Source organism: Saccopteryx bilineata, chromosome 2 (assembly GCF_036850765.1).
Source record: "Saccopteryx bilineata isolate mSacBil1 chromosome 2, mSacBil1_pri_phased_curated, whole genome shotgun sequence".
Taxonomy (NCBI): domain Eukaryota; kingdom Metazoa; phylum Chordata; class Mammalia; order Chiroptera; family Emballonuridae; genus Saccopteryx; species Saccopteryx bilineata.
Window position 1 is genome coordinate 64183101 of NC_089491.1, and position 19089 is coordinate 64202189.

Genomic DNA, 19089 nt, shown 5'->3' on the forward strand with positions numbered 1-19089 from the left:
ATTATTTTTCAGTACACAAAAATGAAACTGATTTCTGTATTTGCTTATGTACAAATGAAAAAATGTCAAGAATGTCCTCTGCACTGTCATCTCAAAATACAATTTGTATTCAAAGTCCACAGTGGGTAACTATTACCCAGATTCCTATAGCTATGCTTGCATGGTAGGCTGGCCCAAAACACCACTGAGAGACATATTTTCTTCTCTGTTGTGTTCTGTCACCTCTTTACCTGTTTTCCCCTTTGAACCTGCTTTTTCAGAGCCCAGCGATATCCTTCCAAATACAAAGTGAGAAAAACTTATCATGGCAGTGATTTTTACTATATACTACAGAGTAAAAGGAATCCAAACAGAGGAGGCCCATAGTATGATATGTTTACATATGATAGAAAAATACATGGCAAGATATGTACCAGTATTAAGCAACTGTGAGAAAGACTATCACAGCTCTGCTAGTACCTGGCTTCCTCAAAGTGACAGTGTCGAATAGAGAATATTAGAAAAATAATCACTAGAAGTAGGGTGGGAGAGAATAGTATCACTGAATATTGGAGAGAGAAAAAATAGCAAGGTTCTAAAGCAACACAAACTCTGCTACCAATAAACATATGTAAAATATGATAATAAAGGTATGCTCTGAGGAAATAAATAAATAAATAAATAATAAGGCCCAGAAAATGGAGAAAGAGAGATCCATACCTCAAATTTCAACAATGCAAAAAGAAAAGTCTTTAAATGCAACTGATCACCAAAAGGCTAAAACTTCATACTTGGAAAGACGCTAGAAAGAATCATAAGCTGGTGAGCAGTTCAGAATGAAGGAAGTCAATAAGAGTCTGGGTAGGATTATTGAGAACAACCAGAGAATCCTCATATCCTTTTTAAATACCATTAGGTGAAAGCTGTACATATAATGAGCCTAAAATTCATCAAGATATTTAGCCAAGTCTGTCATGACAGCATTTTGGACAAGACTGAGAAACCTGAAATTGATGACAACTCCAGCAATTGGATGTAGTCATAATTGGATGTACCACACTGTATCTAAAGAACATCGATAAATAGAAATTTGCCACTTAGCTGTCTTATTTCCTTTCACCCAAAATTCCTAATTCATCCCCCAGGTTACCAGCCTAATTATCTTTCTAAATCATAGATCTGACCATGGTTTCAACATCACAGCATGATCTATGAAGCCCGTTAGCCTAGTTTCCCTTGTCAGCTTTTCAGTCTCAGTGCTTGCCTCAGTAGCCAGTAAATGACACTGCAGGTCTCATATGACCCTCGCTGAAACTGTATTCTGTGGCACGAAGGGAATAGAGGGAATAGAAAAGAATGCAAGCCATATGCTAAAAAATCTGGAAGCTGGATAATAAGAACAAGTTACAGGCAACTAGGGATATTAATGCAGAGTTTCTATATACATCAGCAACACTGTTAATGCCAAAGAAGAAGCAACTCCGAGAGACCGAACTACAGTTTATGTGCCTGCCGGTGTTCCAGGAGGCAGGCATTTGACCTAATAATACTATAAAGAATCTTTGCACATATTAGAATTGCTAAACAACAACAACAAAAAGAGATTGGCTTAAAAGTCAGAAAGCTTAATGAGTTCACAAAGAGGCTTTGTAAATATCTTTGGGACTTCTTAAATGTGATTTCCCATATGGGTCTGCAGGGAGGATGAGATTACATTTAGGGATTCTTATAATTCTGATGGACTACAGCTGTGCCCACAGCTAGCCCTGTGCAGTGTCAGTGTAAGCAAGCACCCATTCTGAAAAGCCACTCGGAAGATCTTTCTATCCCAGTTAAAAGTACAGCTCTACTGAACTGAGGCAGCAAACTATCTGTAGTCCCGGAACAGTTAATTCAGGGGTTAGCCTGTACTCAACAAGCACAGAAAACAGGGAGCATGTAACAGGTCACATGACACTGTACTTGAGTTTATAAAGAGGGCTCTGGATTGTTAAGTGGGAGAATAATCTTTTGCCAAAATGTTTTGTGGAATGCCAAGATTGCAAACAGTATGTCAAGACTTAACGGACGGCTATTCATTAGGCAGTATTAACTAATTCTGGCACACATTCTGTTAGGTCTTTCCACTCACACGGAAACAGCATACCACCTTCGGCATCGTACTTGGCTCCCTTTCCACTTATGAATTTTCTCATTTCTCAGAAACAAACTAAAGAGAGTAGAAGTAGCAATAAAAAATCCATCCTGAGTGGAAAGGTCAAAAGAATAAAATAATGTATACAAAGTGGCTCTGAAATGTTAAAGTATTAATGTAGGCAAAATAAAACCCTTTCTTTATCTCTATTACCACGATCACTATGAAAACATCTGAATCTCAGAGATTAGATTCCACTTGATGAATACCTCCAGTGGGGCCTTGCAGGAGTTCAAAGATCTATTTGTCAAGTTCTCCTAATTTCTCAAGTAAGAATACAACTAAACCAGTTGGGGCACAAAAAAAATCTCTTCTTTCCTTAGAAAATTCTTGCTATTATTTCACTGTCAGCCCTTTAAACCACTAATGGAAGCCTGTTACCTCAGCAGAAATGAAGGGTGGCAAGCCATTTTCCTCTGTATCAAAACATTTTTTTAAAATAACTCCCACCCCTGTGGGCATGGCTACCTCCTTTCTAAGGACCGAACTCCATCTGGTGCGGGTCTGCAGCAAGCACTGTGAAAGTGTTTTCTCACTAGAAGCTACAACAAACCCATGGGATTGCTGATACTATCCAGATTTCACAAATGCTAGCCTGAGGTTTAGAGTATTTGAGTAACTCATCCAAGGTTATATCATTAAAACTGGTGATGTAGGGATCTGAATTCGGGTCTAGGCCTTAGAAGTCCATCTATAGAAGAAATGAGCAGATAATTCACACTAGAAGAAATAAAATAGCAAATAATTATAATAACAAAGAAATAATGAGAGGTCTTCTGTCAATTTAGGAAAGGCAAAATCAGGAAACACTAATGTCTAAAATGGGCATAAAGGTAAAAACTCTTCAGCATGAAATCTGTACCCATCCATCTCTCATTTACAGAACAGCATCTTTGGGAGGACCAACAAACGGCAGGAATTTCCAGTCCAAAGACGTGGGTTCTCTGGATGAATGCAGTCATTAGGATGGTCAGTTTGTCTGGCTGAGATTTCCACACACATAAACAAATGTGTTTCTTACATTAAAAAAAAAAAGGAATAGATAAACAATTTGTAATTATGCCATGATCTCAGTCAGTTTCCATTAATTGTTTTTAAACGGCTAAAATCTTTTTGTGCGTAAAATAAATTAATGGAAGAATCTGGAGTAGAGAAAACCAACTTACTAAGTTTCAGCAACCACTGATCTTTTCTGTTAGGAACACTTAATACACAACACAATTTAATTCCAGCATGTGTAATGTGTCAGTTACCATCTAAGTGTTTTACTGTCATTATTTCATTTAACATGATATAAACACTGTATTAACAAATGTATGATGTAAACTTGTGACAAAAATGACTAATTTAAAAATTAACATTATGATGATCTGTATGTTTCTGTAAATTCTGTGATATATAATATGAAATATATGTTTGAAAAGCATCTACTTATTTACTTCAGATATAAACTTCCTTTACTCTCTTAGCACAATATCTTTAATTGACATGAACAAATCTGCTTTGAACTGTCAATGGTATAATGAAAGGGAGTGGGAGCAGGTATATCTAATAATTTCCTTCTGTTTTCCTAGTGAATAATCAATTTTCACTAATATGAATTATACTTTGAAGTTCAACATGCCCCATTATCATTTGGCTAGTGTCACCTTCAAATAAAGTAACCTCAGTTAAATTTTAACATAATGGATTTTGGTTTATGGGCGTGATGGTCAGTTTTATGTGTCTACTTGGCAAGCCTCTAGTCCCCAGTTACACAATAAAACACTAATCTAGGGATTGCTGTGAAGATATTTTTTTTAGATGTGATTAACATTTACAATTTAATCCAATCAGTTGAAAGGCCTTAACAGCAGACTTGAGGTTTCCCTGAGGAAGAAATTCCACCTGTGGACTGCTCACCCAATCCTAGAAGCTAGGGACTCTGGCACCATCTTGAACCTTCCCTTCCCCTCACCCATGGCATTCAATCCATCACTACTCCCTGTCCGTGCCTGTTCATCCCAACTGCCACTAAGCTCATGCAGACCTCCATAAAACCTTATAAAATTCATCCTGTCCTAGCCAGTTCAGTTACTTCTAGTCTCTCTCCACTCCACACTTCAACTCACCACCTGTACAACTGGCCCACCCCTTGGCAAAATCCAGTTTTAATTTTAACATCTCTGATTGCCTCAAGGGAAAGAGTGTATCCTACCATTTTTGTACACCCAAAATAGCAGACTCAGAATAAGTGTTGGGTAAAATAGGATAAATTCTCCAAGGTATGAGATGCATTGACTTTTCTTAGTTGGGCAAAGTTTAAGTATTATAACTTAGGCAGACAGTCAGTCGGAGTCCTGCATTGCTTTTGGCTCACATGGTCTTTATATTTGTTTATGAACAACTCTATTGAGGTATAATCGATATATAAGAGGACTCCACATATTTAGTGTGCACAATTTGATGAATCTAGACATAATGCAAACACCTGTGATACTATCACCACAATCCAGGTAACAAATATTTACCACTTTCAAGAGTTTCCTTGTTTCTTTTTGAGATAGTTTTTAGTCTTTTTGGGGGGGGGGGGTGCGAGGGGTTACCAGAGTGTTTTAACTTTAGAGAGTCAGTGAAATTTATGGCGTCTTTCCCTTGAAAAACATATTTTGTACATACTTTTGGTGATTTCAGGAGCTTCCTAAACCCATACATACATCCATCTATGGATGCCCCCTGTGGTCAATGGACCCTCAAGTTAATGATCCTTGAATAGAATCAAGTATCATTTGTTCAAGTTTGAATTTAATTCCCTCTGGTTTTGGTCTTAGCTTCCTTTCCCTAATTTTCATCTTTTCTTTCTTTCTTTCTTTCTTTTTTCTTTTTTTTTTGCAATACTATCAAGCCTCCATATAAGCCAGAAAAACTGGCTATAATAATCACTGAAAGATGACTCCACCTACAAGAATATTCAGTTACCAGAAGAAAAATATTTCTAAGGACACTGTTCTGTTGTCAGTCACAATATACTGCCCTGGATTGTGCTATAACAATGGTTTCTACTGAAATAGCTACCCTTTTACCTCTGAGGCCTCACGTTTGCCTTTCAAGCTAGCTGTAAAGATGGGGAAATGGAAAAACCAAGGGAATGTAACTTAAGCTAAGTCACAAAGCAATTTATGGCACAGCTTAAAAGAAGCCCATACCTCCTGACATCTAATTCAAACACTACTCTAACACACAGCCACCTGCCCAGTATCCACCATGAGAAGTTTTTACATTAAGCTTATCGAAGCCCATGTGTGAAGTCGCCCAGAAAATAAATCTTCACAGCTCAGAGCCAAGAAGAAAACAACTGGGAAAATATTGTCCATGGATATCAAAGACAAAATGCAACTGAAGCTGAGAAGGGAAGACAGGCGAGAACTAGCAGAGCTGGCAGTAACTAACGGCACGAGGAAAACAGCACTCTGATAGTGGAGATGAAGAGAAGAGGCCCAAGAAGGCTGATGGTGATCTATGTCACGATATTTTAGGACATTATATTTAGGTAGCAGAGAATCTGAGCTAAATGCATTTATTCCAAAATCAGCTCTGTGGCCTGTGGGCCTTCTCCATGGAATGGCCACTTGCCCAGCAGTGTGAGGCCCATGGGCTACACGGGAAGCTGGACCTGGAACAGCCCTTCTAGGTGTCATCAGAGGCAGCCCTGCTCAGCAGAGACCTCATGGCCACAGGCTTCCACAGCTCCTGCGTGCTGCTCTGGCAGCATGGGGAGGCCTTCCTGTGGCTTGACCTTTGCTGCGACATCCCTCTTGTGGACTTCATCAATAGCTTCAAGTTCACCAGTGCTGGGGACTTGCTGGTAGCCAGGGGGCGGCAAGAGCACAGGCTGGGCCAATGGTGGTGAATCAAAAAGGCTCAGAACTCCATCTACATCATCCCACTTGAGAGGGACCCCAGGCCCACGGCACAGGCTCCTGACATTCTCATCCCCTTTATCGAAGTTCTTCTCAGGCCATGACCAACCCCTATTTATATTAAAAATCTCCTCTTTTGGGGGGAAAAAAATAAAAGGATCCATAAAATCTAATAAGAGAAAGGAAATAAGAAGCTTACTTAGAAGGCTTCTGTCAGTCAGTCAATCAAAAATGCAATTATTTAGGAACTGTTGCCATAAGGTAGCTGTGCTAGGCACCATACAGCCTGAATTGCTCACTAAAGCACCTGTCATAGGGTCCTCATTTCTTACATAGTTGATCAGAGCTGTGCCAAACACCCCTATTTTTGTCCAAATTAAGAATTTTCAGGGTGAATAGAAATAAAACTACCATACAAGACAAAGTATTATATTGTAAGACAAAGTATTATAATGTAATCGAGAACAATATAAAAACATAAGATACCCCCCCCCCCCCACTTTGCTTTCAAACAACAGAACCAAGACTTAGGAATCTCTGTCACTCTCAGAAACGATGTTCCAAAGCATTTTCTATGCAAATTTATCACAGCCTTTCTCCTACTGCCCTGAACGCAAATGTCTCCGTGTGTCTCTTGTTGGAATGAAATCTTAGGCAGGGCAAGTTCAGGTCTTACTTGTTTCTAAATCCTCAGACCTGGTGCAGGGCCTCACTTGTCAAGCACAAACGCTAACCTTCTGAGCCGTTTCCTTAGGTGGCAGGTATAATCTGTGCATTCTACTCCCTAGCATCCAGTGTCTCTAACACTTCCCCACCCCGGGCCCCGATTGAAGACTGAAGACAAGCTGCAGAGAAGTGAGACTGTAACAAGCTAAGATGATCCTGACATCTATTGCTGTGCTCTTCATAGTAACAGTTCTTTTAAAAGAAGCACAAACAGGAAGATACAGTATTTTCACTTAAGCAGTGCTTTTAAAATTTTTGCAGCCCATATACATTTTTCTCAGTTCTAAAATAGTCATTTCAATGTATTTCTGATCATCTCACCTCAATAGGTCCCCCTCTGTAATCTCCTTATCAATTCCCACACTGTTTCCTTGCTTGCATTTGTTACTCATTTTCCTTTTATTGTTATTGGACTTCACCAAGACAGCGTGGCTCTATGAGGACAGAACGCGTATATTGTATATACACTTTCATCTATGGGTCTAATGCAGTGCCTGACATACAGTGTATGCTTAATACATATTTGCTGAGTGGGATAAATTAAATTACTTGAGACTGTAGTTCTTAAATAATTTACTAAAAGAGCAGTTTGATGAGATGGTCTAGAGCAGGGGTCTCAAACTCAACTCAGCATGTGGGCCGCAGAGCAAGATCACAGCCGTTCGGCGGGCCGCACTAGGTCTACAAAAGGCAACTGTTACGCAACACTTTTCTCACTGCAGTTGAAAACAAAAAAAAAAATCAGTACAACAAGCACAATCGTACATGGAGTTTACTCAGTGTCACAAAACGACCAGAAACTGTAGTTCGCATCACAACTGCTGTTAACTAAGCTAATATCTAGCTAGGATGCTAGAGAAATGAAAAAATACAAGTAGGCCCCTAGGCTTACTTAATTTTATCCAAAATATTTTGAACTTCGTGGATTAGTCTGTGGGCGCACAAAATTGTTCGGCGGGCCGCCCGCGGGCCGCGAGTTTGAGACCCCTGGTCTAGAGGAAAAAGAAGATTGTTTTGTTGGCCAAGTAATTTTGAGAAATGCCTGTTATCTGCCCTCTGGAATATTGGTGTATCCAAGGATTTGAGAATGCCTGCAAACAGGAAACCATGAAATATTATTTAACTCAACATTTCTCAAATTTATAGGATAAAAAAATCTTTTTAAAAGCAGTACTGAAAAACATCCTGTGGAATGTGTTCCAAAGAACACACTTTGGGAAACATTGCTTTAATAGCTAAAAAAAACCCTGGCCTACTAGGCCCAAAGATGATAGATAGTATTTCTTTTTCTGTATTTCCAAGGCAGAAGCCAGTTTTCCTGATCTTTCCAGAAAGGAACAGAAGCTTTTCTCACTACTTACTCTCATGGACGACTGCCCCTACACCACCACTTTTCCGCTCCCAAATTTAAGTCCTCAATTCCTTTCAAACAACTCCCATCACCAGGTAACATCAAAATGCTCTTGAAATCACTCTGGTTTTATATTGGATCTGCTTAAAACAGACGCCTGCAGACAACTGGTTTTAACTCCGAAAGTACTATAGGCCTAGGGTTAACTTGACTCCTTTTTTTTTTTTTTTCACTTAAATTTAATTATTATTCAGCATCAGTATTTCAAACCAAAAATATTTGCTTTACAAAAAGTATACCCAGAGGCTGCCTTGAAATCAATTACCTTTAACAGAGGCATCAGGACATTCAGGCAGGCCATATGTCTCACCGTCACTGTGAGGTGTGAGACCAGTAATTCATTACCAACAATCCTTAACAAGTACAGAAGTTAGTGACTCTCTTAATAAAAAGCAAACTTATTAGTGCCGTTTTCACATCATTCCTGTAATGGTATCACTCTTATTCGAATTCCAATATGCTTTCTTAACTGTGAGAGGAAGGGAGGGAGCTAGCTCATCTTGAAATGATAGGCTCATTATATGTGCCCATTACTGACATTCCAGTAAGAGCTGGAGTGATTTTAGTTTATTCCTGAGCAGGAAAGAAGGAGGGAGAAAGACAGGGAGGGGAGGGAGAGAGGAAGGAACGAAGGAAGGAAGGAAAGGGGCTGTGAAAATCTGGGAGGGCCTCTGATTACCTAACACTTGCGCATGCTATCCACCATGCAGATGATGACAGAAACCAACTGATAGCAAGTGAGCCTCAGTGACTCTTCTAATACGTGCTTCCATCTAGGGAAAACTATATATTTTCACATTACTTTTTAAAATTCCAACAACTGCATAAAGCAAAGTGAACATACATGCTACTTAATGAAATTGTTTACAGTTTTGAGTATATATAGCTCTGAACAGATTCCAAAGAATTGCCAGTTCTATAAGAACAGAGCTGCATTAAATAAGCTGTTCTGTTTTAGCCAGAAAGCTATACAGAGCTGTTCTCTAAGTAGATATAAATACATGTTGAATTCACACACATTTCAAAAGCCCTGTTTGGTTTATAACAGCTTGTATGGAGGTCCCAAAAGTGAAAGTCATCACCCACGGTGGGTCAAAGGTGAATGTTTAACAAACATTTAACAATTCACACCCAAAGTTTGGAATCTCTGAGGAAGATTGAAATGGGTGAAAGATTCGTATCATCTCTAACTTTTGGCTCAGCAGTCTTTGCATTCACTTTTAAAAAATCCATTTTGATAACAGGTCAGAGTTGAAGGCAACCCCCTTGCTTATGGCACTTTCAAAGGTGAAAATGAAAAATTCTGATAAAGCTCACAGACTTAAGGAAAATTTCAAGTGGCTTTTTGCCCTAATTTCTTCTTATTTCACCACTCATTATCAGGCAGAATTGAAGGACAGATTCTGGCTTTTCCTCTGCAATCTAGACACTATTCTCACTGGAGACCACAGCTGGTGACCTGAGTATTTCATTACTCATTTATCTGTGTAGTCCTCTAGTTAATGAACTCAAGATCTGCAAAGCCCATTCCATGGAAGAAGGCTGTACATCAGCTGATGGGATGTGTGGGTGTGAGCATTAGCCAAGAAGAAAAGGTACTCTTTGCATGCGATGAGCTAAATTGTCCCAATTCCTTTGTAGAGAGATTCCCACCCCACAACCCTTTGTCTTTCTTTTTACAGATTAAATAATATTTAGCTGAGATTTCAGGTTCTTGGCTTTCAGTAGGACCCAAAAGACATGGGAAAGGACCATGTACCCATGGCTGGGACATTACTTATGAGATCTCTGCCTTTCCTAAAAAACATTTGTCTTACCACTGAAGGTGCCTTGTTACTGGCCCTGACTTCAGAGCAGGGCCTCATAAAACTGCCGATGTTGAGACCAAAATAATGTCATTTAATGTCTAAGCAGGGAGGAGGGTTAAAAAAAGGATTAGAGACAGGCAGGCAGGGTATATTAAATAAGTCCATGACTAACAGGGTGTGACAGAAAAGGGTTTTATTCTTTTCAACAAAACAATTCCCTTGGGCTGGGACCATTACTCCACTTTGCCTTTATCACCTTGGAATTTTTATGGTTATTTTTGATGAACTCACATTTTTGTAAAGGCTTTTTTGAAATGATGCCAGTTTTCAATTTTTAATTAAAGTCGTAAATAATCTTAATTCTGCCTTAAAAGGTTTATTGTTTCTTACTTTTTTTTTTTTATTATGGCTGCCAGGAAATATTTCAAATACCAAGCCCTGATGTGAGTTAGCAATTAGAATCTCTCCAAGGTCTAGTAATGACATTGTACCACGTAAATGTTACATACTGGTATACCAGCGCAGGATTTGAAAATGTGAACTGATTTCAGGTTTATTACACTGCTTCCCCTGGGAGTGACATTTCCTCTTTTTATTGGGTGGAAAACCTTTCGTCATTTTAATTTCCACAAATTAATCCATCACAGATCAATAAAGGATTTTTAAAATCTTGATATTAAAAAGACAGATTAAAATTCAGAAAGTTAAGACAATAAACTTGTCACTAAGGACCAGGTAATGAAAATCAGCCAAAACCAATTCAGTCACTGCAGAAAACAAGAGTAAGCATCAACAGCTAAATCACCGGAGAGACAAAACCTGATTTTACATAAAATAAAATGAAGAGAATACTGAAATACTTTTCATTAGATTATAATACTGCTCCTTATTACCTAGATTATCTGTTGAAGGTTGTCTGTAAATTTATATTTAGTAATTTCAAAGTCTGATTTTCTTTTTTTAAATTAGTGCTTTGAGATTCCTTCACATAATCAAACTACTCTTTCTTTATATAGAGATTGAAACATTTCTTCTTCCATGGTTGAACAATAGAAACATTTACAATTTCTGAAAATATACTTTGGTTTCCATACCTACTATCAATATAATATTGTAGCTTATTTGTGTAGATATGGTACTTATATTCTGTCATGTCCATGACTGCTGTTACTATTTATGAAGGTACTCTCCAACCTTATGATAAATTTGGTCATGAAGAATTTGTCATATTTAGGGAGGGGGAAGCTCTCAGCAAGAGTTTTTTGTTGTTGTTTTTTTTTAAACAAACACAATTTACCACTTCAAGTTGTAAGATATACACAGATAATGACAAAAACCATTAGGTAATAGTCCTGCTGAATGTTAACACTATGCAACAATGCTGTGTTATTTTAAGAATACTAAATATCTCCTTACAACTTTATATCATTAGTTCACTTAGCAGTTCATTTACTCTTTTAAAATAAAAGAACATATCCAACCTATGTTAAATGACCATCTATTATTATTGATATTATTGTTGCTATTGAAATGATCATGTGTTATCAATTTACTGAGATTCTAATTAGAGACTTAATTATACTTATAGAAAAAAATAAGTGATTTTAACAATCAACTTACAGGAGTAAGTTTGTATGCCATTAAGAATATTACAGTCTTCTAACTGGGCATTTTTCTAACTCACATGGAAGAAGTCAAATTATTTCCATCTATAAGCCCTCAACTGGCTATGCTAACACCTCTCAAGGAAGAAAAGCTTAAGTAACAAAAAGACTACAGAGCATTTCCCAACATAAAAGTGTTAAATCTCTATAAACCACAAAAGAATACAAGATTCTAGTTAGCTTAAAGTCATGGTGACTTGATGGCAATGGGGGAAGGGGGGTTCAGTTACTTGAAATAAGTTGAGTCTTCAGTTTTCCTTAAATTTGTTATGAAGGGCCCTTAAATGAATCATGTATCCCTCTGAACACAAATGAAATATTCAAAAAGTCAAGGTCAAGTCAACATATTTTCTGCCATGGTCAGAAGATGCATGTTGGCCCCAAAGTTTACAAACTCAGTTATTAGGAAATGCCTTGTAAGGTGGTAAGTTCCTCATCCCCTGGTCATGGCCAACCGCTTGCTAGAGATCTTATAAAGTCAGGAAAACAAGTCAGGAGGGTTGGCTGTGATATTTAACATTTCTTCCAGATCTGAGATAATATGATTCCTATAAATTTTGGAAATACATTAAATCTCTTATTGATGTCAAAGTAATTTTAGGTTCAATTCCTTTCTCAGATTTTCATACACAGTACCTATTAAGAAACATTTTTTTTCTAAGCTTAAAGGGAGGAAGCATATTTCTATTCTTACTCATCTTACAGATTCTCCTGCTTTCTTTATTTCTTTCACTTACCTTCGGCATCAGAGCTAAAATGGTTTTAGCCTATTGATATTTTATGAAAAAGTGCTTATCTTCAGAAAGGATTTCTGTTGTGCTGATTTTCCCAATTCAATTTTCTTGTTATTTGGACTTCATTTCCATAAAAGCCTTTTTTTTTTACTTTCCACATTAGGTGACTTATACTTAATTTTCTCTGATTTTTATTATACAAGCCCTCCCAGAAATATCTATCTGGCTGTAACATCTATGCAAACCATAGCCTTGCTGTTACTGCATACCACAGGGACAGTCAGGTATGGTTCCAGAGCACTGCAATAAAGCGAATACCACAATAAAATGAGTCACAGGCCTTTGTGGTCACCCAATGCACATAAAAGTTAGGTTTAGCTATACCGTAGTCTACTAAGTGTTCAGTAGCATTATGTCTAATGCTACACACACATACCCTAATTAACAAATATTTTATTGTTAAAGAACGCTAACCATCATTTGAGCTGTCAGGGAGTCCATCTTTTTTGCTGGTGGAGGGTCCTTTTGCTGGTAGAGGGACTAGGCAGTATCTGGTCTGACTAGTGGTGGCGCAGTGGATAGAGCAGCATCGACCTGGGATGCTGAGATCCCAGGGTTGAAACCCCGAGGTCACTGGCTTAAGTGTGGGATCATAGACATGATCCCATGGTTGCTGGCTTGAGCCCAAAGGTCATTGGCTTGAAGCCCAAGGTTGCTGGCTTGAGCCTAAGGTCAATGGCTTGAGCAAGGGGTCACTGCCTCGGCTTAAGCCCCCAACCTCCAACCGTCAAGGCACGTATGAGAAGCAATCAATGAATGACAAAAGGGCCCTAACTACGAGCTGATGCTTCTCATCTCTCTCCCTTCCTGTCTGTCTCTCTCACTAAAACAAAACAAAACAGTATTTGGGAAGAGCAATAAACAAAGCACAATAAAACAAAGTATGCTTGTACTTCATGGAAGATTTCTCTCCACAATGAATCTAACACATATTACACTTTGAGAAGTATAAGTATTTCCAATGTCCTGCAGAAGCTCCTGGTACTGCAAGAATTTAACTCTTTTTTTCTGGATGGATAAGTTCGTTTTTAAAAATTACCTTTTTCCTCGCTTGTTGATCTTTGGAAGAATGTGCCTTCACATGCTTTCTTAGGGAACTTGGGTCTGTATAGCGTTTGGTGCATCCTGGAATCTGACAAGCATAAGGTTTCTAAATAAGAAAGAAAGAAACAGCTGTGGTTAAATCACAAAGGTAACTGGGGAAGGTTTACTCAAACACTATTGACTTCAGAGCATGAGTTGTTACCAACTGACTGATGTGAAATGCTGGGTAATACTCAGACATATTAATTAGAAAGCCCAGTAAGTTTGCATCAAGACAAGAAAGGAAGTACACTTTCAAAAAACAAAGAGATGGCCTATTTTTTGATGATTTTTAAGAGGTTACTATAGAGTACATTCTTGCCAAGAACCTCTTACAACAGTTTTTAACATAGAAATTATTAGTAAGCATCTCCAGTCATACTTACAGTTATGTTCCCCTGAAAACAATCTTTCATACTGTCAGAAACTAGGAAACACATACTCTGTAAGAGTTCAGGTATAAAGAAGCTGTAGAAGAGTCCAGAAAAGACTGGGAATGTTTCAGAAGAAACCTGATTCAGAAAGAGAGAAAGAGAGAATTAAAAGTAGAAAGTGAGTAGGAGACAGTAGGTTTCAAACAACAGACACATGAAAAATCAGCCAGAGAAATTAACGTTATGAGTTGTAGAGGAGTCCTTGTGCTAAGCCTGAGTTATGTGAATAAGCTCCTAGCTGAGCCATGATGAGGATACAAGTTTTGGCTACTCCAATTCCCCCATGCTTCTGAGATATATGATGTGGTTGGCGCCAAAGACTGAGTCTAGAATCTTTTATTTTTTGTACTTTAAAATTATTTCCCTTGTTTGGATATTAAGATGTTAATAAAAAATAAATTAATAATGTATTTGCAAGAATGTGTTCAGGGTTAGAATTATGAACTCAGTAATCTTTATGGGAAATCCATTTTCCTGTTAAGTAAAGAACCCATTTAGTTGGAGAAAGATATTTTATTAAAAATTCTGATGGCATCAGCAGCATAAGGAGGACTTACTGAAAGAGAATGAAGACCTCAATTTAAATAACTAATCATTAAGCAACTACACTTTGCTCTTTCAAACAAATATTTAATTTCTGTATGATTTTTAAAAAGCTTACTAATTTGTTAAATGATAAAAATTTAACCAATAGGTAGTTTGAATCTCTAAAGTAAAAATGATGATTTTAAAATATTTAATAAAGAAGTGATTTTTGAAAATAAAAATAGCTGAGTTTTAAAAGCTACTGAATTGAACTGAATCATTAAAATCATTATCTTAGGTAACTTTCCTCAAAAATTTTAAAAAGAGTTATTTTTTTAATTCCAAAATGATTTTAGAAAATGCTCTTAGTTTGATTAGCTAAAATTAGTTCCAAGCAAAGAGGGGTATTGTAGAAGCATAATACTTAGCCTCACAATAGTTCTTTCAAACTATAGATAACTAGCTAGAGTAGAAGCAATTTCTCAAGATAATCTGTCTCACGAATGTTCATTCTACCATGATAAAATTTAATGATAAATTGAAAAATTTACTAGATTCTACCAAGACCATTTCAGACATACAAAATAGGGCATTTAACATAATTTATTCTTTATTCCTATTTCTACCTTTAAAAAATACTGCTATTCACCAAATTTATTCATTTAATATTCTATCCTGTTGGTCCTAAAATCACTGAATTCAATTTAGCTGGAGCAGAAAGGGTCCACCTTATATCCATATTACTCCAATTACATATCAGATAGTTACTAAAAAAACCATCATATTTATGTGTATCAGGAGATAATTCTGTTTAGAAAGGTTATGTGACATATAGTTAAAATGACTTCTATCAATATGACTAATAGAGACTAATATAAAATTTAATAAATATGTCAACTATAATATCCAAAGAACATTAAGTATGTATGAGAAGGTGTGTAGAAATAACAGTATCTTTTCAAAATTCAAATTCTGGCGTGGTTTAATAATAGACATCAGAATGTTAAGACTGAAAAAGTACTGTCATGAATACATTATTTGCAGGAATGTGGGATAAGAGATCTGTGATGTGTATAATGCATTTATCCTGATGACTTTGTTAAGTGAAGTGAAATTACATATAGTCTACCTGCCCTTATATAAGGAAAATGGCATTAAAACGTGAGAAACACAAAGGAGGACAATCAACGTAATTGAGAAAATAAAAGAGAGAGTAGTAGAAAAGGCATTTGCAAATGAACAAAATGTTACAGCACTAAGAGAGTTAAGGTGCAATAGTGAAAATCAGTTGTTCTCCTAGGATTCATGCTGATGGCTATGTGGTTGTTACAGGGAAAGCCCGAGGAAACTGAACCCTGGGGAAGAGTTGCTGGCTCTTTTTAGATTACTTAAAGGTGAAATTGCCAGGTAGTTGCCAAAGCAAAAGGCCAGATTCACTCTGAAAAACCATGCCAGCCTTCACCTTTTTATGTTAAGAAAAGAAATCAGAGTAAGAAAAAAGGTAGGTGGACAGTTGTTCATTTGAGAAATAATACATTAAAATAAATAGTAATACAAGGATAAACTTTCGCACATTCACAACTGTAGACCTACATTTTCCATACCTTGTATATTGTGGATGTTAGTATATCTTAATATTTGAATATTTATATGAATGCCCAGTCTATAGTGGGCATTCTCTGTACTAGAATCTACTATATGACAGCCCCTAAACTGCCTCTGCTTTGTACACAGAGGTTACCAAAGAACCCCTCTGTCCCAAGCAGCTCTAATATTTAGGATACTCGTGACTACAGAAAATAAGGAAAAGAGCCAAACAGGGCCCTCTGGCCCTTTACCAGGTTCCGTTGCTGTCCTTGGCATAGCCCCTATAACCTGCAGACCATAAAGCAAACACCTTGGCCATCCCACTATCAAAAGAGCACTTCCTCACACTGGGACTTCAGACTGAAAGTTGGAAAGCTGCTGCCATTCTTACAGTGTCCAGATGCGTCCTCTGGTGCTTGGCGCGGTCACTGGAGTTACTGAACGCCTTTTGACAGCCCGGATGCTGGCACAAATATGGCTTCTCGCCCGTGTGACTCCGCAAGTGAATCTTGAGATTTTCAAGCCTTGAAAAGGCCTTCTTGCAACCTTCAAACTGCAAAAAGAAAACATTTTGGGGTTGTTGAGGAGGACCTTGAATGCTTGAGCATGGGGGAAAAAGTTGTTTCTTAGTTTGTACTTAGCCTAAAACAAAAAAAAAATAAAATGAAATCCAAACGGTAACAAATATTACTTCTAAATAAAGCTATATGTTTATGTGAATCGCGTTTTTCCACTGAATATACATGCCACTTTCTGTACTAGATTTGGGTCTCAAGCTGATTCCTGTGATTACTTATGTCAGAGAAAATTCACTGTGAGCCATCTGGCTCAGTTAATAAAAATACAGTAATGCATGTCTTAAAGATTTATTAAAAAAATTAACACACTTTTCCATTTCCAAATTGGTCTAAATAGAAGCAACCAGGAAGGAAGAAACTTTTTACAACTAATAAACTAACAAGAAAAATCAGAGTGATGTATAAGAAAAAAAGTGACCTGAAGATCCAAGAGTTTCAAATGAAAAAGGTGTGTGTCACTGAATTATTATGATCCTAAACTTGCTTAAACCATATTTTAAGGGCTTTTCCAACTCCCCAGTGTGGGAGACAGGCTGTAAGCTGGCAAAGTCCATATAGCCTAAGGCTTAGTTTAAGACTAAGCCTTTCCTACCCTTTTAATATTAAGATCTCTTCAACATCCTTTTAATACTAAGATCTTCTCAACACTAAGCTTTTCCCCACACCCTTGACTGTTGCATGATGTGGGGTGGTGCACTCTTATGAGGAATCCCATTTATGCCTCAGATTAGTAGTGGCTTTGTATCAGAGACTTCCTTATTTATACATTGGCTTAAAGGCTTTAATTTCTACACTATATAATAAAGCAGACCGGGGTTCTCTGTCTCTGGCAAGCAAAAGGCATTGCAGAGGCCTCCTGAGCCCATCTTGTTCCTCTTTAAGCCTATTTTCTTAATTCTGCGCCTTTCCCACTCAGTACCTGAAATTACTAGCCGCGCTGGTTCATGGCACCCAAGAGATTGAACTTGTGAAGGGTGATTGTAATGCCGGTGGCTGAGGCCAGGCATATCCACATTGGATTTGGGCAGTAGAGAAACTGTGGAGCCAGAAAGTGTTGGGCCATTACCGTTTAATAAAGTCTCACAATGACAGATGAGCAAACAGGAAGGGAAAACCTCTTCTCTGACAAACAAACAAAAATAATGGTGGTGGGCAGGCAATCCACCATCTACAATCCCCCACCTCTCGAGTGCAAGCACCCATAGCCTTACACAGACCATGTGCACGTGCCTCTGCCCGGTGCATCACAAAAAGTGCTTTCAGCTGGTAAATCAGTGAGCAAGCCTAACACAGCTGCCCCGCAGTGACGCCAAGATTAATGAGATAAAGTTTTTAAACATGCTGTCAAAAAGGTACTGAAAGATAATTAAATATTAAATAATTTTCCAAATAAAGTGAAAGTTTTATTTATTTTTATTTTTTTAAAGAAATATGGTTATCTAATTCAAGAAAAGAATTGAAAATGAAAGATTAATAATTTCAAGAAATGCTTCATTGGTTTATAAATTATATTTATTTTTTATTTTTCTTTCATTTTTTTTTTTCCAAGTGGGAGGAAGGGAGACAGAGAGACAGAATCCCACATGCATCTTGACCAGGATCCACCTGGAAACCTCCCTTCCGGGGCTGATGCTCTGCCCATCTGAACCCATACTCACAACCAAGCCATTTTTAGCACCTGAAGTGGAGGCTTCACTAAGCCATCCTCAGTGCCATAGAGCCATGGCTACAGGAGGAGGAAAAAAGAGAGAGAGAGAGGGAGAGAGAGAGAGAGAGAGAGAGAGAGAGAGAGAGAGAGAAGGGGTGGAAAAGCAGATGATCACTTCTCCTGTGTGCCTTGACCAGGAATCAAACCCAGGACATCCACACACTGGGCCGACATGCTACCACTAAGCCAACCAGCCAAGGCCATAAATAATATTTATTGATGCTAATTTTACCTAATGCCTTCTGTGGGAAAAATATCATCCACCATTCGCTGGTCAAAGTAATTCCAATCCTTGAAATGACAATCTAATAAAGAAAATGTGTTACAGAAAGCCCATAATTGAAGCATGAAGGTGAGATGGATACTTATCCTCTAGCTCTCTCATTGGTGCTAATGCTCTCTTTGGTGCTAAGCCCCAGAATATTTATGTTACTTTAACAGTTTAACACCATTTGAGTTCTCTCTAAAAGAGAAACTTATGAATATGAAGAAAAAAAAAACGAGAACAAAGCATAATATGTTTAAAGCAACTAAGAAACCTCACTTCTTAGAGAGAAATGTGTGCATGAAGAGAGGTGTGGATAGAACAGAATATAAGTAAAGAAGGTAAATACAAGATGGTTTTTATATATTTAAATTTAGCAGGTATAACCTAACCTTACAACAAGATTTTTCATAGCTCCTTGTTTCTCTTGATGA

General features: G+C 37.6%; 1 protein-coding gene across 4 annotated transcripts in view; it reads right to left on the minus strand.

Moving 5' to 3' along the window:
• GLIS3 (GLIS family zinc finger 3) overlaps nt 1-19089 on the minus strand; it is a 553880-nt gene that overhangs the window by 117350 nt on the left and 417441 nt on the right. For all 4 annotated transcript variants that reach the window (XR_010729083.1, XM_066257180.1, XM_066257178.1 and 1 more), the window contains 2 exons: nt 16496-16657; nt 13515-13625 (listed from right to left, as the gene is read on the minus strand). Coding sequence is in view for 3 of the 4 variants with exons in the window: in XM_066257180.1 (XP_066113277.1) it covers nt 13515-13625; nt 16496-16657 (273 nt within the window). In the remaining variant the exon portion in view is untranslated. The remainder of the gene's footprint in view (nt 1-13514; nt 13626-16495; nt 16658-19089) is intronic.